We start from the raw sequence: 27,871 nt of genomic DNA, 5'->3' as shown, positions 1-27,871 counted from the left end.
CACCATGTTTGTTGACAGTGACAGTCATCGAAATTAGACTTTTGGATGAACAAGCCTGAATTCTTATACAATTGCTTGGCATCAAATTTTTGAACAAGCCCTGCTATATAAAATGCAGAATATGAGCAAGCCCAGAAGACATTTTACAAGTAAAAGGCTTGCGGGCTGGTGCTAATTTCGACCACTGCAGTGACGATTTTTTTTTCTTCGTGAAAATGGCGATGGTTATCAATGATAATGCAAAATGTGTTTCATTTTAATTCGTTTTATGTTAGGAAAGGCACTTAAAAGAACTGATTGTGACCATCTGTTTCTGGATAGCACTGAAAGGTGCCTTTTTTGAAAATATGTAAGATTTCTTTTTGACAGTATATCGTAAACGATAACCTGTTGAGAATGAAGTTAAGTTATGCATAAACCTTATATTGTACGGGTTTGTTCTCAAAATGTCAACACCTATAGAAAAGAATGAAGTTTGCGTAAATGTGTGAAAAAACAAGACCATTATCGCATCAATTTGTAGAATTGGTATGTTAAACAGAACAAAAGGCAATGCGAGTTTTTCACACCTTATCATACAACTGACAAAAAATATTTTGAAAGTGCGAAACTTTGCTTTTTATATGCATGTTTAATTATTGTTCAATTCAATTTATTATTCAAAATAATATTGAATAACTTTAATCGAAAAATGTTTTTGTTTAAATTATTAACGTCTTACGATATACCGTATCCCGATCTTCAACTGCCGTTTTAACCCATATATACTCGATCAATATGACGCGAGTAACATCCCTTTCTACATAAAACTAAACAAACTCTCGGCTTGAAATCGAACTCAGAAAAAAAGTTCAAAAAATTGTTACTGGGTATTATACGCAGGCATTTTTTTTACATCAAAATCTAAGGGAAAAAAGTGCGTCTAATACCCAGTCATTTACGGTAACAATGCTTTATGAATATGGGCCCTGATAAAATGTGGTTATGATTGGTTTGACAACAATGTGTCTGCCATGATATGCAGGCAATACACAAGTGCATCTCAAAATACTGTGAAATGCATGGAATTCCAAACACCCAAAATAAAACTAATAAAACAACACAACTTGGTTCATTTAACATTAACTATATTTATTAGTTGTATTCATCATTCAATCAGTGTAGAGAACAGGGGCTGTATTCACTAAGCATCTTAAGTCATTTCCTCAGTCTAGTCATTTCCTTAGTCAAGTCATTTCCTTAGTCAAGTCATTTCCTTAGTCAAGTCATTTTCTTAGTCAAGTCATTTCCTTAGTCAAGTCATTTCCTTAGTCAAGTCATTTCCTTAGTCAAGTCATTTCCTTAAGTCATTTCCTTAGTCAAGTGATTTTCTTAGTCAAGTCATTTCCTTAGTCAAGTCATTTCCTTAGTCAAGTCATTTTCTTAAAATCTTCATAGTCAAATTAAAAGAAATGTATAACTGTTTTTAACATTTAAGTATATTTTTTTCAATAAGGTCAATGAAAATAATGTATTTAGAAAATTCCTTACTTCATATGACTAAATAGATACTAAAATAAGGAAAGTGACTTAAGTTAGGAGATGACTTAATTAAGAAGTTTTATAACTACCGCCAAAATGTACATGTACATGTATAATACATAAAACCAACAACTGATAAAAAAAACGCTCCACATTCACGTCTTAGTCTTAAGTTTAGTCCTTGAAAGGTCCTCGGTCTCGTGTTCGTACTCGATCTCCACTTTCCGCCTGGGTTTGCGTGGTTTGGCTCGAGATGTGGATGGACGCTGGTCATCCTCGCTGGACTCCTCGGAACTGTCACTGTCGCCCTGGAGACGGTCCATGTCCTGCAACACAGAGAGTATTATGGAAAATGACACTTAAATCTAGTCGATAATTATCTCACTTTAAAGAAATAATGTGATCACACTGACTGAAAAGTGTCATTTGTTCATTTGATATTCTTGTAAATAAATTCTCACTGAATGAAATATCAAGTACGGTATAAGTTTATTTTACCCAAAGCTTATGCACACATTAATGCCAGGATTATTGGCCATGCAATAAACAAAATATTGTCACTTGTTTGGTAACATGTGACTTTCGTTTGAACATAGTTTTTACATAATATTTATGGCCTTTGTTTGCGCAAGGACAACAATAACATAAACTGCACCAAACTACACCAATAACTCAAATTGTTTTCTATGAATACATTAGCTTAAAGACGCACAATATCGGTTGATGACAATTTTTTTAAATGCATTATCTGTTATAAATCACTTGACTTTAATGATCAAAACAATAAAACGTATATGATTTTATTACAGATAAAAAATATAAGTGTTGTTTTGGCACGGTTTTAACTGGGGAATTTGTGGCCAAGTAGCTATTATTTATTTATTTTTTAAATTAAAAGCTAATGATTTTTTTAACTGTAACTAAATTAACTGCATTTTCTTTTCATCAACCTATATTGTGCGGCTGTAATGTAAACTCAGTAACTATTTAAGGTTTCACTGTCCTAAACCAAGGATTAAACAAGAGATGTTTGTCAAACATTATGCCCCCTTGAGCGCCATGTTGTCAGGATTATATGGACAATTGAATGAAATATGCATGGACCGAAATGACAGCTTGTTTGTCACTGACATTGGATGCCGTTGAGGCAGTTTTAAGTTAATGACCATTCAAAGTGTGAGGAAAGAGTGTGTTAGGACCATGACCTTTTAGGAGTCATCAGCTGGTCACAAAAAATCTAAATGTCAAGTTTGAGGGCCATGGATGCAGGCATTGACAAGTTATCACACATACAAGATTTTTTCGTTCAAGGTCACTATGACCTTGACCTTTGACCCGATGACCCCTAAAATCATAAGGGGTCATGTACAGATCAGACCCAACATCAATTCAAGTTTGAGAGCCATAGGTGCAGGCATTGTCGAGTTATCACTCGAAACATTTTTGCATTCAAGGTCACTGTAAACTTGACCTTTGACTCGATGACTCCTAAAATCAAAAAGGGTCATCTTCTGGTCAGGCCCAACTTCCATGTCAAGTTTGATGATCATAGGTTCAGGCATTGTTGAGATATCACTGGGAGAAAGTTTGTTGATTTTTTTGCGTTAAGTGTTACTGTGACCTTGACCTTGGCCCGATGACCCCCAAAGTCAAGAGGGGTCATATACTGGTCAGGCCCACCCTTCATATCAAGTTTGATGACCATAGGTCCAGGAATTGTCGGTTTTACTTTCAAGGTCACTGTGACCTTGACCTTTGACCCCTAAAATCAATAGGGGTCATGTACTGGTCAGGCTCAACTTCCAAGTCAAGTTTGAGGGCCATGGGTGCAGGCATTGTCAAGTTATCACTCGGACAACCTTTTACCATTCAAGATCACTGTGACCTTGACCTTTGGCCCGATGACCCCCAAAAACAATAGGGGTCATCTACTGGTCAGGCCCAACATCCATGTCAAGTATGAGGGCCATAGGCGCAGGCATTGTTGAGTTATCACACAGACAACCTTTTACCATTCAAGATCACTGTGACTTTGACCTTCGGCCCGATGATCCCCCAAAAAATAGGGGTCATCTACTGGTCAGGCCCAACCTACATGCTATGTCGAGTTATCACAAGAACAACCTTTTACCATTCAAAATCACTGTGACCTTGACCTTTGGCCCAATGACAACCAAAGCCTTAGGGGTCATCTACTGGTCAGGCCCAACCAATAAGTTGATGAGGATTTCACTAAACACTAGAAAGGTAGCTGACTTCCCATTTGATAGGGCTTTCAAGAAGTGGGTAGGAGTAAGGAGTAGACGGATTTTGGATTAGGATAGTAGTTTGATATTAGCCTAGGTTTGCTTGTTTGAGCTTCCATTCTTTTTTTAGTCTCAGGTATTAGACAAAATTCAACATATTGACATGCGTGTCTATTTTTGGCAATATTTTGATTATTTTATTTGTATTTATTTACCTTATCATATTTTGTCAATAAAAAATGATGTAATTAAATGACAATGTGCTAAAATACATGTGCTTCTTATACCATAAATGTATGTTATTGCATGACAATGTGCTAAATGTGTTATCATATGTAATAAAATGTAAGAGATATTCCAACTTCTTGTCTGTCTTATATCAACATGTACAGGTATGTTTAAAAGCAATCTAAGGATCTTAAAATGCTTAAAACCCAGGAGCTTCAGGGGGGGGCTTCACCCCCTCTGAACCCCCACAAGGGCTCTGCCGTTGACCCGTATGGGGGCCTAACACGGCCCCCTTAATCCCCGGCGGAAAAGTCGTGACAACTTTTGAGAACCCAGGGGGAACCCTGACATCCATATCAAGTTTGATGACCACAGGTCTAGGCATTGTTGAGTTATCACTCGGACAAGCTTTAAAATTATTTACCATTAAAGGTCACTGTGACCTTGACCTTTGACCAGATGTGCCCTTAAATCAATAGGGGTCATCTACTGGACAGGCCCAACCTTCATGTTAAGTATGAGGGCCATGGGTGCAGGCTATGTCGAGTTATCACTAGAACAACCTTTTACCATTCAAGATCACTGTGACCTTGACCTTTGGCCCAATGACCCCCAAAGCCATAAGGGTCATCTACTGGTCAGGCCCAACCTCCATGTCAAGTATGAGGGCCATGGGTGCAGGCATTGTCCAGTTATTACACGAACAACCTTTTACCATTCAGGGTCAATGTGACCTTGACCTTTGGCCCGATAACCCCCAAAATCAATAGGGGTCATCTAATGGTCAGGCCCAACCTCCATGTCAAGTATGAGGGCCATGGACGCAGACATTGTCAAGTTATCACTCGGACAACCTTTTACCATTCAAGGTCACTGTGACCATGACCTTTGGCCCGATGACCCCCAAAAACAATAGGGGTCATTTACTAGTCAGGCCCAACTTCCATATCAAGTTTGATGACCATAGGTCTAGGCATTGTTGAGTTATCACTCGGACAAGCTTTAAAATCATTTACCATTAAAGGTCACTGTGACCTTGACCTTTGACCCGATGAGCCCTTAAATCAATAGGGGTCATCTACTAGTCAGGCCCAACCTTCATGTCAAGTTTGATGACCATACATCCCGGAATTGTTGAGTTATCACTCGGACAAGCTTTGGTCTACCGACGGACCGACCGACCGACAGACATACCGACATGCCTGTGCAAAGCAATATACCCCTCTTCTTCGAAGGGGGGCATAATAATTATTCATCACATTAAAAAACATAAACATAAATCATCTAAAGTCGTTTTCTAACTTTAGTGATTTTCCTAACTTAAATATCTCTCTTAGCATAAGGTAAAATAACTTTATAATTTCTAAAATAATTCATTTTCAATAATTTAGTCAAAAAATGCATACTTTTATACACACTTATACTTCTGTTTGGATATGACTATGAAAATTCTAGAAAATTGAGTTTAGAAAGGACTTAAGAAGATGCATGAATACCGTTCCTGCTGCATAACTGATATGAACAATGCTTAGTTAGTTAGTTAGTTTTACTCGTGCATTATGTCAATAACAGTACATTTTACATCAATATAAGATATATCACATATCACATACTGTATTTGCATGATATTTAGAGTCCTAGTAAGTTATATCACAGAAAGTTTAACATGAAATACATAATATTTACTAGATCTACTAAAACAAGTATTACTTCTGGTGTTAATGCTATCTAATTTATTACCAAATAAAGTTTAACATAATAAATGACATTGCACAGGATAATCCGTAAAGATTTGCACAAGTACAAAAGCTTATTACCAGCCGGGTCCATGTCTAAGGTATTAAAGTTCACTGTTGGCATTAAATGATTTAGTGAAGAGTATTATATAATATTATATCATATACTCAGATGAATTAAATTAATATATGACATTCATCACAAATAAACTACTATCAGTATCACATAATTATATTATATACCACACAATTATACAAATAGTTAAGGAATATTTAAAAATTACAAAAGCAACTATATAAAAATTGTGCCTATTCTAAGAAAGTGACTTATATTTATATAATACATAAAAATTATGAATACAACCTTCACCATCTCCTTTAAGAGGTGAGTTTTGACTAATTTCTTAAAAACATACTTTGATTCTGTGTCTTTGATGTTATTTGGAAGCATGTTCCAACCCCGTATACCATTATAATAAAAAGAAGCTGCTGTAAAACCACCATTATGTGGGACATAAAATTTTATGTTGGATCAACTGCCATATGAGTGAACTTCGTTACATTTGGCAAAATTATCCTTCATATAACTTGGACATTTGTCATAAAATATATTGTGTACATGATGTAGCCTAAGTTGTCTACATCTTTGTTCGACATTTAAAAAACCAAGATCAGCAAAACTTGCCACTGAAAGCGAGGTTCTTAAATGAAAATTATTAATGAAACAAACAATTTTATTTTGTGCCACTTGAAGTTTTTACAATATAAGTCTCAAGCAGTCTCAATATAACAAACTAGAGGAATATAATAAATTATCTGTATAATTAAATGATTATTTTGTGTTGTTTCATAGAATTGAACACAAAAAGTCAATGACAGACTTATATAGTGCTTTTAACTGTCTGCAGATATAAAATATTACATTTGCAACAAGAAATCCCTGAGGCCAACATCTTTCAATATTTGCATCGTGCACTAAAAACACTAGAGCTGTCACAGGAGTGACGAATACCCCCAAATGCCGCCTGGACACAGGAATGGCAAACCATTCCTTTGAAAAGAGGCCATAACTCCAAGGTTACTGCACACTGCATCTTCTTTTATCATGCATGTATTGTTTGTCCGGAAACCGTTTTTCTATTTTCGTAACAGTGCACAAAAACCTTTACTCCACTGGCCCCATTTTCAATCACAAGCATTGTCTTCACAGAGGCTGCCTATACAGCAAGTTTCATCACAATATCTCATGCCCTATTAAAATTATGAAGCAGAAACCATTTTTCTATTTTTAGTAACAGTGACCTTGACCTTGGCCCCACCAGCCCCAATATCGAACTTGACCTGTATCTTCTGATTTTACACCTGTGTACCAAAAAATGTTCAAATCTGTCAAGCCTTTCATGAGTTATCGTCCGGAAACCATTTTTCTGTTTTTAGTAACAGTGACCTTGACCCCAACCAGCCCCAATATCGAACTTGATCTGTATCTTCTGATGTTACACCTGTGTACCAAAAAATTTTCAAATCTGTTTAGCCTTTCATGAGTTATCGTCCAGAAACCGTTTTTCTTATTTTAGTAACAGTGACCTTGACCTTGGCCCCACCAGCCCCAATATCGAACTTGACCTGTATCTTCTGATGTTACACCTGTGTACCAAAAAAATTTCAAATCTGTCAAGCCTTTCATGAGTTATTGTCCGGAAACCGTTTTTCTATTTTTAGTAACAGTGACCTTGACCTTGGCCCCACCAGCCCCAATATCGAACTTAACCTGTATCTTCTGATGTTACACCTGTGTACCAAAATTTTTTCAAATCTGTCTAGCCTTTCATGAGTTATCTTCCGGAAACCATGAAAACTGACAGACCGACCGACCGATCGACAGACAGACCGACCGACAAGCTCACTCCTATATACCCCCTCAAACTTCGTTTGTGGGGTTATAAATATCTGTTGATATTTATGTAAGATACCATATTTTCATTAAATAGAAATGAGGGATGGCGGATTTTAAACAGCAGACAACCCATGCTGACATGTTATTAAGGCGTTCAATGTACAATTTACCAATAAGCTTGTTATTTTATTGAGCCATATGCAGTAATGTTAAATCATTAAAATGTAGATACATGGTCACCCTATAAAGGTTTTGTCATATTTAAGTGTAGTTTTTTTTATAATTACCTGTATGTAAAATAAATGACCGAAACACCTTCTTTATATGGTGGTAATCAAGGTTTGGATTTTAGTTCTTCATTTCAATTAAAATCAGATGGTAGATAAAGAATATGCAAAACTGATAGAAACAAAAAGAATATTATTATATCTATTATATATATTTTTTATGACAAATGAGATTTTTGCCTTTGAAGTGGACTAAACTAAAGATCACACATTTAAATACTGTAATTTGATTGGATAATAGTAATAATTGGATAAATATTAGCCAAACAATAAAAAATTTGGTTAACTTTGACCTAACCAAAGTTAACCAGTTTTTGTAGAGAATTGTTAGCTTGTGTCCTGGCTTACCTCCATATCGTCCATGTCACTCTCCTCCAGCTCATCCTCAACATACTCCATTTCTCCAGAGTCCTGATAATACACAAGATTATCATATAGCACTTTATCATATAGCACTTTATCATATAGCACTTTATCATATAGCACTTTATCATATAGCACAAGATTATCATATAGCACTTTATCATATAGCACTTTATCATATAGCACTTTATCATATAGCACTTTATCATATAGCACTTTATCATATATATATATATATTACCATATTTCAGCCTGACTATACCTTTCAGATGTGATCAATCACATGCAAGCCTGTTTTTCTACGTAACCTATGCTTACATTTCATGCAGGGGGTAACATTTGAAACTGGAGTGGAATGCTAACCAACTAATCAAAACCTGTGATACTAAAGTTTTTCTAATTATATATATCCATAGTGTTTTCACTTTTCGTTTCTTTTTAATTTTTGTATTGTTTATAAGTATCTTCGCAGTCATTTTCTTTTAATTATGTAGGATTTTAGCCAGGTTTGATAAAGGTCATGGTGCTGCAGGAAAGGGACAGTCGGGGTGCTAAAGGTAAAAAAAGGTAAATCATATCAGGCTGTGAAGAATTTATCAAATGGTTGAAATGTGTTTTCAATTCTAATTCCTCAAACTGTTTTCTTGAAAAAATAAAACTGAAAAGAAAACATCAATTCTCATCAAATCCGCCAGAAAAAGGGGCACAACTCATCTAATCTGCCAGACAAAGGGGCATAACTCATCTTATCTGCCAGACAAAGGGGCATAACTCATCTAATCTGCCAGACAAAGGGGCATAACTCATCTAATCTGCCAGACAAAGGGGCATAACTCAATCTATTGTTGAGCACATTACTGTATCTTAATGAATGTGCGTATTGTTTCTAGCAAAATTTTAACTAAGTTATCACTATGCAGGTTTGTCAACAATTTAATTGGTATTATTCAAATAAGTCATGCAGTTATTTCTAATGGTGCTTTAATGATAAATATTTATTTTAATAAAGTCTTTAATTTATCATTTATATCATCAAAGGAATACGAGATATTTCCTCTTGATTTTATAAAAACATTCTTAAAACCTTTGTCACTTTCTGTATATAATGGGAAATGACCTCATGAACATATATATTACAAAACAAGAGATGGTTGTCAAATATTAGGCCACCCTGAGTGCCATGCTGTCAGGAATATTTGGACAATAGAATGAAATATGCATGGACTGATTTGTCATTGACATTGGATGCCTTTGAGGCAGTTTTAAGATTATGACCATTCAAAATGTGAGGATAGTAGGTTCAGTTTTTGATCATGTTCAGACGATGACTGATATTTGCAGATAAACATAGTGTTGTGCCGATGATCGATTATAATCGACAATTGATCGGAAAGGCATATGTCGGCGACAATCGCTAGTGAAATTTAACAATCGATTATAGAAACAAGGGACATATTTACCGCTACCGACTACCAGTAAAGATTTTGTCATGCAAATATGTTTTGTTTCTGGGTAATGTTCTACTATGTTAAGTTATCTAGTCATATTCTTGTCAAGTCAGTAAGTCATTACAGTACCTTATTACACATTTTCTTTGTTATTTAACTGCTAAAGGATTGGTTCTCAACTCCTCATGTTTGTGGTTTACAATTAATTTTTAAAACATTTAACCATTTACTTACTACCATTACCGGTACATGTAAGAATTTAGTTTTCACAGTTTTTTTAAAAGAAAATGTTCTTGTTAAACATATAGAATATTCACCTGCGTGTTGTACTTGTTACTGACTAATTATTAAACATAAATCGATATCTTTGTTTGTATTTATTGTGCACATGTTAACACTACTAAATGTAAGGTAAAAATTAGAGCCTGTGGTCCCATGTTCTGTAATAGTCACTTGTAAACACTAAAGGATAGTTGCGTTCTGAATAAATAATGTAATTTATACAAAACAAGAAACGCCGCAATGCAACGAAACCAGGTTAATAATTGACAGAAGAACTTCAGCCTGTGTCTGTTTTTCTATTTTTAGTAACAGTGACCTTGACCCTAGGGACCCCAAATGCAATCCATTTAAAGGTATCCATAAACTCTTCCTTTTTAACAAGTTGGGTCAGGATATGTCAACCCTAACTTAAGTTATTCAGTTTCAACCATTTTTCTAATTTTAGTAACAGTGACCTTGACCTTGAATCTAGGGAACCCAAACGCAATCCCATGAAAGGTATCCATAAACTCTTCTTTTATACCTGGTTTGGTCAAGATATGTAGACCCTGTCTAAAATTATTCAGTTTCAACTGTTTTTCTATTTTTAGTAACAGTGACCTTGACCTTGAATCTAGGGACCCCAAAACGCAATCCCATAAAAGTATCCACAAACTCTTACTATAGACCAAGTTTGGTCAAGATATGTCAACCCTAACTAAAGATATTCAGTTTGAACCATTTTTCTATTTTAAGTAACAGTGACCTTGACCCTAGGGACCCCAAATGCAATCCCATGAAATGTATCTATAAACTCTTCCTGTACACCAGGTTTAGTCAAGAAATGTCATTCCTAACTGAAGTTTCAAATGTTTTGCTATTTTTAGTAACAGTGATCTTGACCTTGACCCTAGGAATCCCAAACGCAATCCCATGAAAGGTATCTATAAACTCTTCCTGTACACCAGGTTTAGTCAAGAAATGTCATCCCTAACTGAAGTTATTTAGTTTCCACCATTTTTCTATTTTAAGTAACAGTGACCTTGACCTTGAACCTAGGGACCCCAATCACAATCCCATGAAAGGTACCAATAAACTCTTTCTATAGACCAAATTTGGTCAAGATATTTCAACCCTTATTAAAGTTATTCAGTTTCAACTGTTTTTCTATTTTAAGTAACAGTGACCTTGACCTTGAACCTAGGGACCCCAAATGCAATCCCATTAAAGGTCTCCATAAACTCTTCTTATAGACCAAGCTTAGTCAAAATCTGTCATCCCTAACTTGAGTTATTCAGTTTCCATCTTTTTCCATTTTTAGTAACAGTGACCTTGACCTTGACCCTAGGCACCCCAAACACAATCCCATGAAAGGTATCTTTAGATTTTTCTATTGACCAAGTTTGGTCAAGATATGTCAACCCTAACTAAAGTTATTCAGTTTCAATTGTTTTTTTGTTTTTTAGTAACAGTGACCTTGACCCTAGGGACCCCAAACCCAATCCCATGAAAGGTCTCCATGAACTCTTCCTATAGACCAATTTTAGTCAAGATCTGTCATCCCTAACTAAAGTTATTCAGTTTCAACCATTTTTCTATTTTAGTAACAGGTCAAAGTAACAGTGACCTTGACCTTAACCCAAGGGACCCCAAACCCAATCCCTAAAAGGTCTCCATAAACTTTTTCTATAGACCAAGCTTAGTCAAAGTATGTCATCCCTAACTAAAGTTATTCAGTTTCAACCATTTTTATATTTTTAGTAACAGTGACCTTGACCTTGACCTTGACCCTAGGGACCCCAAATGGAATCTCATGAAAGGTACCCATAAACTCTAAACTCGCCCACCTGCCTGAACAACGACGTTCGCCATACTAATAACCAGGTTTCACTATGTGAAAACCTGGTTAAAAATGTACAAACACTATTGTAAGGGAACATGCTTTAAACTGGTGCATGTCCTGAATCTGTATGTTTTAAATATGATGACCAAAAGATAATTAAATAATGATTAAATCGAATAATAATCAACATTAATCGTTTTCATGAACTGATTATCGATAGTATTTTTTCTGTCCGATTCCCAACACTAGATACAACATCCCAACATGTATCCTCTTAGCAGCAGGGAATAAGTAAATATGACATAATTTTTTTATGACCAATATGAGTTGAAACCTTGACCTTTGACTCTAGGACCTCAAAATCCATAGGGGTCATCTACTGACATCTCCAATGTAAATGTCAAGTTTGAAGGCCATGGGTGCAGGCATTGTAGAGTTATCACAAAGACAAGCTTTTTGCCTTCAAGGTCACTGTGACCTTAATTTTTGACCCAACGACCCCTAAAATCAATAGGGATCCATACATGCCATATCCCCCGACAGGGGGGAAAAATCCCCCGGAATTTCGATCCGTCCCCCGGTCTCCCGGCGGGAGATAAAAATCCCCCGGAATTTAAAAAAAAAAAAAAAAAAAAAAAAAAAATTTAAATTTTACATCAGGCAATTTTAAATTTTACATCAGGCAATAATGACAAAGTGAAACCACAGTATGTGAGTGAAACTCTCCAAAAGGAACCTTTTACAAAGTGATCAATTAATTTGTTGTAATTATCAAAGGCAAAGAAATATTACTCTTTTGGAATGAAGAAATTAATAATATTTATTCTATTCTCATATTGTCTGAAAGTCATCAAAGCTGATAGAATTAAGCACAATTTTTTTAAAGACTTTGGAGGAAGGTAAATTTAATTTAATTCATTATTGTCTCGAAAACATATTTTTCCAATGACATATTTAGTTCTGCTACAGTATGACATGACAGTGTATCATAAAAATATGATAAATCATGACATAAAATAATTCTGTATAATGAAAAAGTTAAGAGGTTTTAAAAGCAAACTATATGTGAATACATTTTTTCATACTTGTGTCTAAAAATACTTTAAAATTTCGCCAACTTAGACCTGCTAAAAAAATCCCCCTGAATACAACCAAAATCCCCCTGAATTTTCAGCCTTTTGAACAAATCCCCCTGAATGGTCTCCAGAAAATATGGCATGTATGGGGATCATCTAACCAAACCTCCAAGTCTAGTTTGAGGGCCATGGGTACAGGCATTGTCGAGTTATCACTCAGACAACCTTTAAGCATATAAGGTCATTGTGACCTTGACCATTGACCTGATGACCCCTAAACTCACTAGAACTCCGCGAGTCGGATGTGTCGCCTGACGAATTATTTACTGTCGACATTATAGCTGTTAGATTGGCATTTTATTCATTTATAGACAATGATGTTGCCATTTAACTTTCAAGGTGTAGGTGGCATTTGAACCCTCAATCAGATATACCTACGGAATAAGTTTCAGGTTGAAACCTCCTATAGTTTACGAGATATGCCACGGACAAAACCTAAGCAAGAAAATTAACAAAGGGCAATAACTCTAAAAATATGGCAGCAAGAGTAACGTTCTTGTGCACTGCACTTGCCCTCAATGAGATCTATCTAGCTATGAAGTTTCAAGTTGATACCTCTTATATTCTTCAAGATATGCCCCGGACAAAACTTTAAGCATGAAAATTAACAAAGGGCAATAACTTTAAAACTAAGAAAGCAAGAGTTACTGTTATTGTGCACTGCACTTGCCCTCAATGAGATCTATCTAGCTATGAAGTTTCAAGTTGATACCTCTTATATTCTTCAAGATATGCCACGGACAAAACTTTAAGCATGAAAATTAACAAAGGGCAATAACTTTAAAACTAAGAAAGCAAGAGTTACTGTTATTGTGCACTGCACTTGCCCTCAATGAGATCTATCTCGCTATGAAGTTTCAAGTTGATACCTCTTATATTCTTAAGATATGCCCCGGACAAAACTTTAAGCATGAAAATTAACAAAGGGCAATAATTTTAAAACTAAGAAAGCAAGAGTTACTGTTATTGTGCACTGCACTTGCCCTCCATGAGATCTATCTACATATGAAGTTTCAAGTTGATAACTCTTATATTGTACAAGATATGCCCCGGAGAAAACTTTAAGCATGAAAAATAACAAAGGGCAATAACTCTAAAAAATATGGAAGCAAGAGCAACAATTCTTGGGCACTGCACTTGCCCTCAATTAGATCTATATACATATGAAGTTTCATGTTGATACCACTAATAGTTTAGGAGATATACCCCGGACAAGCGAAAATGGGACGCGGACGCCGCCGCCACCGCCACCGACAAAAGTAACCCCTATATGTCGTCTTTTCAGGCGACACAAAAAGGGGTCATCTACTTGTCAGGCCCAGCCTCCATATCAAGTTTGATGACCATAGGTCCAGGCATTGTTGAGTAATCACTCGGACAAGCTTTGACAATCTTGCCCCCACCCCCAAGGTGACTGTGACCTTGACCTTTACAGCTGCACTCTCACAGATTTACTGTTTTTCCAACTGTTTTATTTTTTGTATTGAAATAAGCAAATTTTTGCATAAATATGATTTTCATATTTATTCTCCAAAATTGATGTTTTATGCAGTTTTCTTAAACTGTAGTAATGGTTTAAGCCATTAAATTTGGAATGGAAATATGAAAATCTGCGATCTGATCTTTTGTCATCAGTCTTTTATCACTGGTTCCAGATATTTACGCAAAAAACTGCTCGTTCCATGACAAAAAATAAAAAAGTTCAATCTGTGAGATTGCAGCTTTAACTCGATTACCTCTTAAATCAATAGGATTCATCTAATGGTCAGGCCCAACCTTCATGTCAAGTTTGATGACCATAGACCCAGGCATTGTCGAGTTATCATTTGGACAAGCTTTTGGTCTACCGATGGACCAACCAACCGACCAACCTACCGACCGGCATGTGCAAAGCAATATATCCCCTCCTCTTCGAAGGGGGTCATAAATTATGATGTCATCTTAGGGTGTGATGCCACCACTTAAAAGAAAGCAAATTTCCTTGAAAGTATCATGTTTATGTAATGATTTTTTTAAATACTATTACAGCTTTCTACTTATAAACAGAATTAAAATGATTATAAATTTTCTGTGTTCCTGTTTCTGTATTTTATGTAGTGCAGGAAATAGCATCGCTTTGACATGTGGTGGTATTTGGCATCAACGCAGGTGAAACAGGAAAAAAAAAGTTATTTATTTCCGCATAATACTATAAAGCTCCGCTTGCTTACTAACAAATTACCTGAACTCGTTAAATGAAATCGTGCATTATATAACATCTTGTGACAGATTCTATTCATGAATCAAAATTCACAAGTACATTGTACTTACAGTGAATATTGCATTCAGAACTCCGCAGCTACTTTCCATCAAAAACAACCTCAGATGTATATATGGATGGTTAACAATGTCAGAATTCTATACAGTTTAACTACTCTGCAAGTAGATCACATAGCAATTTTAATTTAGCAGTTAAACTTTACTCTTGAGAATCTTACTTAGTTATGCAATTATTCTTTACTGGCTATCAATTTAAACTAAATATAATAAAAATACACATTAAAACAATACTATTTATTCCTGCTATAATTTAAAATTTTACGAACTACTTCTACTGAAGTACTGGCATACATTCGAGGTTGTTTTCGATAGAAAACGGCTAAGGAATGCCAATATTGATGATACCTTATACGCCTGCCACAACATTAAGTTCATTGCAATCCTTAAATTATAAATGTCACTATCAGTTTCCAATAAGAAACAAATTTGAACAAGAGCTGTCACAGTATGTGACGAATGCCCACGAATGTGACATTGACCTACGAACAAGGTCAGTACATGAAAAGTTGATCTTGCCTTTACGTGTCAAATACATATGGCAAGTCATTTTAAATTGCCTCTGAACATAAATAAATACCACCCATACTTGACAACCTACACTGTTATGTCCTTATATTCAGAATTCCCTTGTGAATAAACACTTAGTGTATCTTTCACCTTAGAGATAGGGACATGGGTCTTGCACACGACACGTCGTCTTCGCATGTGGAACACATGTAGCAAGTGATTTTTATTTTAAAATCTGTCCATACAAGGGAAAGTTACAGCCCGGACACGACAACCTATACTCTATGTCCTTATATGCAGCACTCCATTTTGAATAAACACTATGTGTGAACTTGACCTTTGAGGCAGGGACACGGGTCTTGCACACGACACGTCGTCTTCATATGTGGAACACATGTAAATGTAGCAAGTGATTTTAAAATCTGTCCATACAAGGGAAAGTAACAGCCCTGACACGACAACCTATACTCTATGTCCTTATATGCAGCACTCCACTGTGAATAAACACTATGTGTGACCTTGACCATTGAGGCAGGGATACGGGTCTTGCATGCAACATGTCCTCTTGGTATGTGGAACACATGTGGCAAGTTATTTTAAAATCTGTCCATACAAGAGAAAGTTACAGCCCGGACACGACAACCTATACTCTATGTCCTTATATGCAGCACTCCATTGTGAATAAACACTAAGTGTGACCTTGACCTTTGAGGTAGGGACACAGGTTTTGCAGGCGACACATCGTCTCGGTATGTGGAACACATGTGGCAAGTTATTTTAAAATCTGTCCATACAAGGGAAAGTTACAGCCCAGACACGACAACCTATACTCTATGTCCTTATATGCAGCACTCCATTGTAAATAAACACTAAGTGTGACCTTGACCTTTGAGGTAGGGACACGAGTCTTGCACGCGACACGTCGTCTTGGTATGTGGTACACATGTGGCAGGTTATTTTAAAATCTGTCTATACAAGAGAAAGTTACAGCCCGGACACGACAACCTATACTCTATGTCCTTATATGCAGCACTCCATTGTGAATAAACACTAAGTGTGACCTTGACCTTTGAGGTAGGGACACGAGTCTTGCATGCCAAGTTATTTTAAAATCTGTCCATACAAAGGAAAGTTACAGAGCCGGAGGGACGGACGGACGGTGCGATTTTAATATGCCCACCTTCGGGGGCATAAAAAGAAAGGCTATCTCATTTCATAGTTTTAAATCTCCACAAAAGACAATTAATTTCTGTAAAATTGTCATCATCCAACAATAAGATTTAAATCACTAACTTCTGTCTCAGTTTATTTCATGATATTGCAAAAACAGGTAAAAAAAAATAGCAAAATTTCAATTTTAACTGAAGACAGAGATATGTACATATATATAATCCAAGTTAAAACAAGAGAGCAAAGATGGCCCTAGATTGCCCAAAATTTAAATGCATAACTAGGGACCCCAAACAGAATCCCTTGAAAGGTATCCATAAACTCTTCCTATAGACCAAATTTGGTCAAGATATGTGAACCCAAACTAAAGTTATTCAGTTTCAACCGTTTTTCTATTTTTAGTGACCTTGACCCAATGACTCTAGGGACCCCAAACGCAATCCCATGAAAGGTATCCATAAACTCTTCCTATAGACCAAGTTTGGTCAAGATATGTCAACCCTTACTGAAATTTTTCAGTTTCAACCATTCTTCCAATTTTAGTAATAGTGACCTTGACCCTAGCGACCCCAAACGCAATCCCATGAAAGGTCTCCATAAACTATACCAAGTTTGGTCAAGATATGTGGACCCTGACTAAAGTTATTCAGTTTCAACTGTTTTTTCTATTTTTAGTAACAGTGACCTTGACCTTGGCCCTAGGGACCCAAAAGGCAATCCCATGAAAGTTATCCATAAACTCTTCCTATAGACCAAGTATATGGTTGTTGCTTATACAATTCGCGTCAACGACAAATAATTTGAAGCCTTCGCTGAGATGACAAATTTAAATTGCTTTTTGTTGATTACTTAATACATTATTGTACATAGCTATTTATGTGCTTTGTACCATGTTATTTCAATATATTTTATCATTTATGTAAATGTGCTGTACTATTTTAGAATCTTTGCCATTTTCACGATTCAATGAAATTTGTCAAAACAAATATGGCGGCTGCGGATTTCGACATTTCTTTACTGCATTCTATATATGCTATTAGTGGTATGAAGTTTTTCTCTTGATTTTTCTCTTATTTTTTGCCTGCATCTTATATATATATGATAGCATCCTATACACAGTGGTTTACAGTACATTCAGAAAATATCTAGATAAAACAAGGGATACTTTCTGACTTCTCCTGCATTTCTCTCTCACCGGCTTGTCCTTCATCTCGTAACCACCATCCTCTTCCATTATGCATGCTTATCTAGCACATTACCAATAACAACAGCAGAAAATCACAGAGGAAATATTGGCTACGTACAGACTCCTCCTCCATTTCACTCTCACTCTCTGGCTCGCCTTCGTCCTCCTCCTCAGAGCCACTCTCCACATCCACCTCCTCCCCCTCCACCACGTTCTCAAACGCCTTCTGTGGGAAGTTGTAGATGTCCTTGTACTGCAATACACAGGTAACATGTCTACACAGGTAAAATATCTACACAGGTAATATATCTACACACGTTACATACCTACACAGGTAACATATCTACCCAGGTTAGATATATACACAGGTAACATATCTACCCAGGTTAGATATATACACAGGTAATATATCTACCCAGGTAACATATCTACCCAGGTAACATATCTACCCAGGTAATATATCTACCCAGATAACATATCTACCCAGGTAACATATCTACACAGGTAACATATCTACCCAGATAACATATCTACCCAGGTAATATATCTACACAGGTAACATATCTACCCAGATAACATATCTACCCAGGTAATATATCTACACAGGGTAACATATCTACACAGGGGTAACATATCTACACAGGGTAACATATCTCCACAGGTAACATATCTACACAGGTTAGATATATACACAGGTAATATATCTACACAGGTAAATTATCTACCTTGGTAATATATCTACAAAGGTAACATATCTACCCAGGTAACATATCTACCCAGGTAACATATCTACCCAGGTAACATATCTACACAGGTAATATATCTACACAGGGTAACATATCTATACAGGTAACATATCTACACAGGTAATATATCTACACAGGTAACATATCTACACAGGGTAACATATCTCCACAGGTAACATATCTATACAGGGTAACATATCTACACAGGTAATATATCTACACAGGGTAACATATCTACACAGGTAACATATTTACACAGGTAATATATCTACACAGGTAACATATCTACACAGGTAACATATCTACACAGGTAACATATTTACACAGGTAATATATCTACACAGGTAACATATCTACACAGGTAACATATCTACACATGTAACTATATACACAGGTACCTATATACACAGGCAACATATCTACACAGGTAACATACTGTGTAACATATCTACACAGGTAACATACTGTGTAACATATCTACACCGGTACACAGGTAACATATCTACACATGTAACTATATACACAGGTACCTATATACACAGGCAACATATCTACACAGGTAACATACTGTGTAACATATCTACACAGGTATCATACTGTGTAACATATCACACAGGTAACATATATACATAGGTAACATATATACACAGGTTACATACTGTGTAACATATCTACACATGTACACAGGTAACATATCCACACAGGTAACATATCTATACAGTAGCATATCTACACAGATAACATTCCAGTCAGGGCTTGATTCTTTCATGGGATTCGATAAAAATAGTGCCAAGATACATTGAACAAAATCAGTTCCTAATAGTACACACAAGTTGTTTGTTAAGCAGTATACCCACTAAGCCCCACCTTGTTTAATGACACGCTATATAGCGTTTACCTTTATTAAAGTGTTTTTGAAAGAAATGCCTCAACATGGCCCAATTGCCAATTATTTAAATAATAAATCTATTAAGTGCTTTTGAGACAAAATCTTTGAAGTTTAAAGTAAGCATGACTATGTGTTATGGGAGTTTGACAATACTCACAGTTCCTTGTTTTAGCCTCTCCAGCAGCTCTTTCTCGATGGCGTTGTCTAGCTGTGCAGCCACGAGAGCCTTCTCCTCCCGACGTCTCTCCCGACGCTCGACCTTCCGACTCAATGGAACCAGCTTCTTTCTAAAGTAGATGATAGATAAATATGAAATATATTACATTGTACAGTAGCTAATCTTCTTGCATTATGGGGTAAAATGACATAAAATTATGGGATCATGCATTCATAAAGTATGACACTAATATAAAAGTTGGTCGAAAACTGATTCAGCCTTGTCTGCGTGATACCCAACTGAGTGTTTACCTTCAAGAGGACAACATGAATGCTAAGCTATAAATACTTTTCTATGCTGTAGTACATTTCTTCAAAGATAGATAAATATTTCAATTGGAAGTTACAGCTGGAACATGAAAGTAACAAGCTGACAGACAGATGAACGAATAGACAGACAGTGCCTCCCTATATATTATGCCCTCCTTTCAGAAAATAACATTTTATATCAAAATTTTAATTGTTATTTGAAAATAAACCTTTTTGAGTACTTACTGTCTCTTTAATGTCAGTTTGCGAATTCTGATCAAATACTGCGTGATCTTTGTAAAACGCTGCTTGCATTTGTGTTTGACATATCTGAAAATACAGAAGTAATACATGATTGTAGTCTAATACTTTTACATAATTGTGTAAGTCTGACTTCTATGGGCAAAACTATATCCCAATTTCTGTGGGCTAAAAAAGCTTTGACTGTGGGCTAAAAAAACTCTGACTGTGGGTTAAAAAAGCCCTGATTTCTGTGGTCTTATTAGAGCCCCTGAGCCACTGTGGATAAAAAAATCCCTGACTTTTGTGGGTAAATAAAGCCCCTGATGGCTTAGGGTAAATAAAGCCCCTGATGGCTGTGGGTAAACAAGCAAAATCGTTGAATTGATATCCCCCCGTGATTGGGCTAAGTCAAGGAATGGAAATCAATTGTTGGTGGAATATATATATATGAGTTTGAGTTTGATTGCAACTGTTTGAAACAAAAAAAATATTGTATATAGGTAAAATAAGGTCCCTGACTTCTGTGGGTAAATAAAGCCCCTGACTTCTGAGGGTAAATAAAGCCACTGACTTCTGTGGGTTTATAAAGCTCCTGATTTCTATGGATAAATAAAACCCCTGACTTCTGTGGGTAAATAAAGCCCCTTACTTCTGTGAGTAATAATAATTAGAGGCCCTGATGTCTCAGTGTAAACAGAACCCCCATCTTAAGTTGGTAAATAGATCCCCAGACTTTAGTTGGAAAATAGAACCCCTGACTTAAGTCCGTAAATAGAACCCAAGACTTAAGTGGGTAAATAGAACCCCCGACTTAAGAAGGTAAATAGAATCCCTGACTTAAGAAGGTAAATAGAACTCCCGACTTAAGTGGGTAAATAGAACCCCTGACTTAAGAAGGTAAATAGAACTCCTGACTTAAGTGGGTAAATAGAACCCCTGCCTTAAGAAGGTAAATAGAACTCCTGACTTAAGTGGGTAAATAGAACCCCTGACTTAAGTGGGTAAATAGAACCCCCGACTTAAGAAAGTAAATAGAACCCATGACTTAAGTGGGTAAATAGAACCCCCGACTTAAGTGGGTAAATGATACCTATAAATTATGTGGGTAAATAAAGGAAACGTCTGTTGTGTGATCCCAATAACTTTAACATAATTTCCAACAAGAGCACAAAACAATCTTACATCAGCTTTCTTTAGAAAAATAAATAAGTTAACAGTGTCTCTGAGTTTAAGCAAGACAGGAGCATTTACAGTCATCAGCCACTCACTTGGGCCAGTACACCAGGTTTTCATCTATCTGTTTGAGTGCCTTTTCATAGCTGCGGGACAGTTTCACCTTCTCCCAAAGTCGCCGTGGAAACGCAGCCCGCTCTACAACCTTCATGTACAGGAAACAGACGCCTGGAAGCAGAGGAGAGAGAAACTTGAAGAAATAGTGCATAGAGAATTAGAGAAACAAGACAAACAATGAGGCTATTGTTTGAATGCAGTATGTACCAACTAAGTATTTGCCAAATGTTCCTTGACATAAACACCATCTCATTATGCCAGGGGACTCAAGTGCGATCAGAACTTTTCCATTTCAACATATAACCCCAGGGGGAAGGCACTTTGGAATTATACCACCCCTGTACACAAGCAAATTTACCCTTTTGGGGTCCAAATTATGAAAAAAGACACCCACCCACATACTTGGAAAATAATTGCCTTCCCCCGTGGGTTATATGTTTTACTAGAACAGCCCTCAGATCGAATGATGTTTTATTTAACTTATGTATTAACATTGTCTCTTTAAAGGGACTTGCTCATATTTTTGCCCCAAATGGTATTCCCAGTAATGCATCTGAAAACACTTACTGGTACATTGTAATTATTTTACTTTTTGATAGCAGAACTGCACAAAAAATACAAGTATAAAAAAACCTGGTTGTAGTGGGGAGGGAACCCATGCCAGAAGTCATGAAAAAGTAGATGATACCATATCCACTCGCTCACAAGAACAAGTACATACGGAAATGGATATTTTAACCATTATTGAATACATTGGTAACATCATATGATAATGACAATCAACCAGTCACACTCGAGTCTTTTGCTAAATTGCATTTCTAATGCTTATCAAAATCATGGACTTCAATGACAATATTTGATAATATAACGTTTGTTGAAGGGTTCCAGTCGCCAGTATCTTAGTTTTGACACTCCTTATGATTTGCCACACTTTATTTCATAATAAAAAAGAGTCCATAAAAAGTGTTTTTCAAACCATGAAATAGTCTCTTATAACTTTGTTATACTTTGTGTGTATTCCACCACTTAGTAGTACATATATAATGATTTATGCAGATAGTGTACATGTGCTATTGCGTACATTTGCCACCTACCATTTTCCTCCCTAATTGTCGCATACTGACTGTTAGCCAGGGGGCATGACGACCTATTGCACAGCCCTGTCAAATTGAATTCATTTCTGCAAAACTTCTGGGTATTCTTTGCTCTAAAAAGAAGATAAAATATGTTTGGTTGTTATCATTTTTTAAACATTTTTTTCTTTTCAAATCCATTCAAATGGCAAAATTCTTTAAAATCATGCTTAATTCCTCCTTTTGACATTTAACTCTTGACTTTTCATTTTCAATTCAACATATAAGCGATGATTTCCCCAAATATAAGTTTAGAAACTGTTTCTTAAAGTGCCTAGAAAAATGAAACATTTGTACAGACAACATGTATGTACACAAAAACTATATAATCTTCATAACACGAAATACAGGGGAAACCAAATACATGGTCATCTCGAGTTTACCTTGTTTTAAAGGAACAAAAGGATCCGTTGATAATGCTCCATATAACCTGAAGATAAAGAAACAAAATTAGTTTTTAGCCAAAGAGTTAAAGAAGGTTGGTACACCCTGTCCTTTAAAGGTAGCACCCTTCTGCACTCATGGAGACCAGCATGGGCATCCTTCTGCCTTCATAGAATCAAATATTTCTTTAGTTTGAATTAATATTACTCAAATTATTCACAATTCCCAGCATAACACATCTGGTTATTGATGCTTGGTTTGTCTTGTTAATGTTTTTTTTCAGATGGCAACATTCAAAATGCAATGTACTTCAGTTTGTTTATAATGTGATGTTTTTGTCCTGATATGTTACCTTGTTTACGTAAGTTTTTTATTATTATTATTTTTTTTTTTTTTATATAATTATTAACCATTATCATTATCATTATTATCATTAACCTTTTATTATCATCATTATTATTAACCTTGTTTAAATAAAGTTATTATTGTTATTAAGATCATGATTAAGTTGGCTTTTTAGTGTGTTCCCACTGGGTGTGTAACAGGGGTGTAGAAATATGTCAGGGGCTGGTAAAATCACGGGGGTAACAAGTATCTTCACACAGCTAATTTCCCCGCATCAACAAAAAATTAAATCTGGTAATTTATGTTTTTATGTTTACACACACGTTGAAAACCCAGATTGTTCCTGTTAGGAACTAGGCATTTCGTAACCTGACCATTCCGTACCCTCCGATTTTTGGTCATTTCATAACCGACCTGTAGTCATTTCGTAACCTATTTTTTATTTTGGTTTTAGTCCTGAAATAAAATGCTTAAATGAATTAAGACGTATTGTATTACGGTAACACATATATGAATCTTATAGAATTTTTGTGTTTTAAGTTTGATCAAAATAAGTTAAAAAAACTAGTCATATACCTTGATGAAAGTAAAGTTAACTCTGGAACTATAGAGATCTTTTCATTCATACTTACACTTTTCATAAAATTCCATAAATGTAATTCCTCAATTTTTACATATGTCTGACTACCATTTTGATATTATTACTGATACTGTTTAATGAAAAAAGTTATAATCCAAGAACATGGTTATTTTGTCAGTTTGAAACAAAAAATGTTAATTTTAACAGTTAATTGCAAATTCTTGAGTTATAAGAATTAACTGCATTTAAAGTATGGCAAAAAGCGAAAAGATATTGGAGAAGTTGGTGCTTTATTATATATAAGTGGAGTTGGGTGGGTGGTTGACCGACAAGTTGTTGAAGGAGCTGGCAGGAGTGTATGGTAAATAGTATGATTTTGTGCATTTTTTAAATGTGGCTGTTATTATTCATATATGAGTCTAATGTGATATTGTGTTGACACCTTTTTCAATGTGCAGTTGTTATTTTTATGTACAACTTTCATGCAATTTTGTTGAACTTTTTTTCATTTAATTGTATTTCATTGTGCTAATGTTAAATTATGTATATAAATGTGCTATTTTGATTATTTATAGTCTCATTTATATGCCGGATTTTATATTTTTCGTAACGTAATTGTATAAAATGACTGTTTAAAACATATGTAACCCGGTGCTAATTTGCCGTTTTTACTATTTCCTTGATAGAATATTATGTTGTGGAATTAGCGTTTTCACGCACGGAGATTTTCGTGAGATGTTCTCACTTCAAACATTACTTTTGGGAGACATCTTGTATTGTAGTTTTAGCATTATGATATTTGGTATGTATTGGCCCTTCATTGTTTAATTCTGCATTTGGTGCAATGAGTTGTATTGGATGCTTTGTTTGTACTTTCGGAGCAATTCATGTATTTTCGTGGTTCTTGTGAAATACTAGTTCAAGATAGCAGTGATGTCTCTTTCTTGTCTTTGTTGCACATTTTGCACATGTTTATAATATGTTGATTTACAGATTAACAGTACACTGACAACACGGTTATGGGGTGAGATAGGAGACGTTTCGAGATATTTATAGGACATTTGGTTCCACATACCTGTAAGTTTTCATTGTGTTTATGTTAGGTCATATCATACTATTTTAGCATTATACCTTGTTACGGCCACTAGACGTATTACAACTTCAGTATTATTTGTGTACAAGATTATTATTTGTGTACAAGATTATAATGAAGTAACATGTTTTAATAGTAAAAAGTATAAACATGCAATGTATAATTATAACTATTACTTGTTATTCCATTGTCTATGTTCAGTATGTTCAGTTATATTATAGAACGACACAGTTGTGATACTCGTGGAATACACATATGATGAAAAGATCTTGTAGTTGTCAATTTATCCACTTTAATCTTAATCCACCTGGACATTAAACCCGAACCTTACACGTCGACTCTAACTTTCTATTTACCGGAAATGTCGGCATGTTACACATATATGCTTGATAGTTGAAATGAAATAAATTATTATGTATTTGCTGTTTGTTACAATTGTCACTTTAAAAATAAAATTGTCAAGTATCAAAGAAAATTAAACTTATGACACCACTTACCAGGAATACACAAAGAACTTCACAAGTCTTGGTCATTTTAAACCCGCCCAAAATAAAGTTGTTTAGCATCTAAATTAGCACCTCATTAAAGAATCTACTTACGAAATCAGAAGTCTTAAGACTGGTTCCAGATTTTTTTTTTTATATGTTTACTCATTGAGTCTGTTATTCACTCCACTATTGTTTTTCATATGAAAAAATAACATAAAATATTAATAAAATATAGGGTACAAAATGACTTTAGGTCAGGTATCATATGAAATGACTATCTAAAGGGTACAAAATGACCAAAAATTAGAGGGTACGAAATGGTCAGGGTAAGAAATGACTATAAACCTTCCTGTTGAACTGGATTTTGGTTTCCCTGCTCGATGTGGCATTAGTCCAAATAAAAAAAATTACGATTTTTGATATGGCAAATCCTTCAAGTACAAATTGTTTTGTACGAAAAGTGGGTAGTTATTCCGATCAATATTACCAGATAATGTAATTTTATATTAGTTCCGTACACAAAAAATAAATATCCAACGAATGATTATGAGTTTGACAGGTTTTTCTTCATATCATTCTGTCAAAATAAAACGATATATACGTGAAGGGCACCTACAAGGCTGCAGTTCACATTTTTATATCAATCGAAACATTTCAGCCAAGTTGTTACGATTGTATTTACGAGGTCTATCTCGAAGCTTGTTGGAGGTGGCCGAGTTATTACGATTGGGTCAAGTTGTTCCACTTGGCATAATTGTTGTCTGTGTCAGTCAACTTTTGTTTTACTGGAAAGGCAAATAATGTGTTTCAATGCATTAAATGCTTGTTTTGTGCAAAATAGCTTTGCACTTACATGGTAAAATATGAATATAAACCTTTATTATCCATTTCAACCATAAAATACTTCACTAAATTCAATTTAAACATTTTCAAACACCCCTGGTTTTTGCACAAACCTGTTTAGACGTTAGGAATTGGAAGAATCTAATCCTAACCCTACCCCTAACCGGTCACATCCATTATTTTAGACTAGATGTGGCATTAGCTTGATAAGTGGTGTAATAAGTCTGCTTCTTCTCTACGAACGATTCATGGCAAGACAAGGCAGCCATCTTGAATAAAAGTTTGGGTTGACTGAATAAAACTGCCGAGACTTATTAACCATCCTGATAGAAGTGTTTGTGATTTATGAGTGTTATATCATTTAAGAAACATACATTCTTAATGGAGAAACACATTGAAAATTGAAATCGGAAGAAACTATTATTTCACGTTGAGGCTTAGAGCAAACAGTAAATAACTAGCTTATATGGTGGCCTTTCTTGTCATCAGAATTTCCAATTCCATGCCATGTTTTGCTTACTGCATTCGCGAAAATACGTGACTTTCTACGGTTTCTTACTAAAAAAGCGGATTCATGATCCAATAACTATACTTACATCATCATGCTGCATTTTCCCAATTTAATTTTTCCTTTATCTTTAATTCAATCCCTAAAGTTATTCTTAACAAGTCAATATTTGTAACTTTCCTCTTTGACACATGGAACAGTGAAAAAACTGCAAATTATTTCTTAACGAAATTAATTTGGACAACTTCAGATGGATTATTTTTATACATTTGTCATTTTACGCCTGTAAAATATCCGTCTTCGTATTTTTTGTACATAAAACATTTGATAGCATTTGGGGTGATAAAAATATTATAGATTTGCGGAAAAGTTGTATTCTTTTTTAATAATTTTCGACCAAAAAAAAACTACGCTTGCAGGCGCAGTTTAAAACGCTGATCAAAAAAAGATATAGTCACGCAGATGATATAGGCGAAAAGGGCCTGGCCTTACGCAGATAACATACACAAAGAAGGCCATTGTGAAACGCAAATACATTTTCTCAAATTCTTTTAGGTGTGTGTTGCCTTCAATTACTCTGAATAAATTAAAAACTACAAAGGCTGTTTTTATTCATATCATGGTGCATTCAAAATGGGATAATAGAATCACGTTTATTCACTCATTTCACTGTATAGATCGATGGACAAATAAGGTGATATCAAATGATACATATC

General features: G+C 35.3%; 1 protein-coding gene and 1 long non-coding RNA gene across 2 annotated transcripts; one reads left to right on the top strand and one right to left on the bottom strand.

Annotated features, from left to right (window-relative positions):
- Window positions 1-1,110: 1,110 nt before the first annotated feature.
- Window positions 1,111-27,374, bottom strand: LOC128212212 (protein MAK16 homolog). The gene is made up of 9 exons (XM_052917550.1): window positions 27,244-27,374; window positions 23,298-23,344; window positions 22,876-22,988; window positions 21,760-21,892; window positions 20,495-20,578; window positions 19,941-20,070; window positions 18,267-18,401; window positions 8,264-8,326; window positions 1,111-1,847 (listed from the first exon to the last, which is right to left on the bottom strand). Exons 1-9 carry the CDS (start codon window positions 27,256-27,258, stop codon window positions 1,677-1,679), a joined length of 891 nt encoding a protein of 296 aa, XP_052773510.1. The 5' UTR covers window positions 27,259-27,374; the 3' UTR covers window positions 1,111-1,676.
- LOC128212213 (uncharacterized) lies at window positions 25,109-25,583 on the top strand. The gene is made up of 2 exons (XR_008257404.1): window positions 25,109-25,300; window positions 25,518-25,583. It is a non-coding gene; the product is annotated as an uncharacterized LOC128212213 (long non-coding RNA).
- Window positions 27,375-27,871: the final 497 nt, after the last annotated feature.

Source organism: Mya arenaria, chromosome 12, assembly GCF_026914265.1.
Source record: "Mya arenaria isolate MELC-2E11 chromosome 12, ASM2691426v1".
In the NCBI taxonomy this organism is placed as follows: domain Eukaryota; kingdom Metazoa; phylum Mollusca; class Bivalvia; order Myida; family Myidae; genus Mya; species Mya arenaria.
This window is presented reverse-complemented; position numbering and strand designations above follow the sequence as displayed.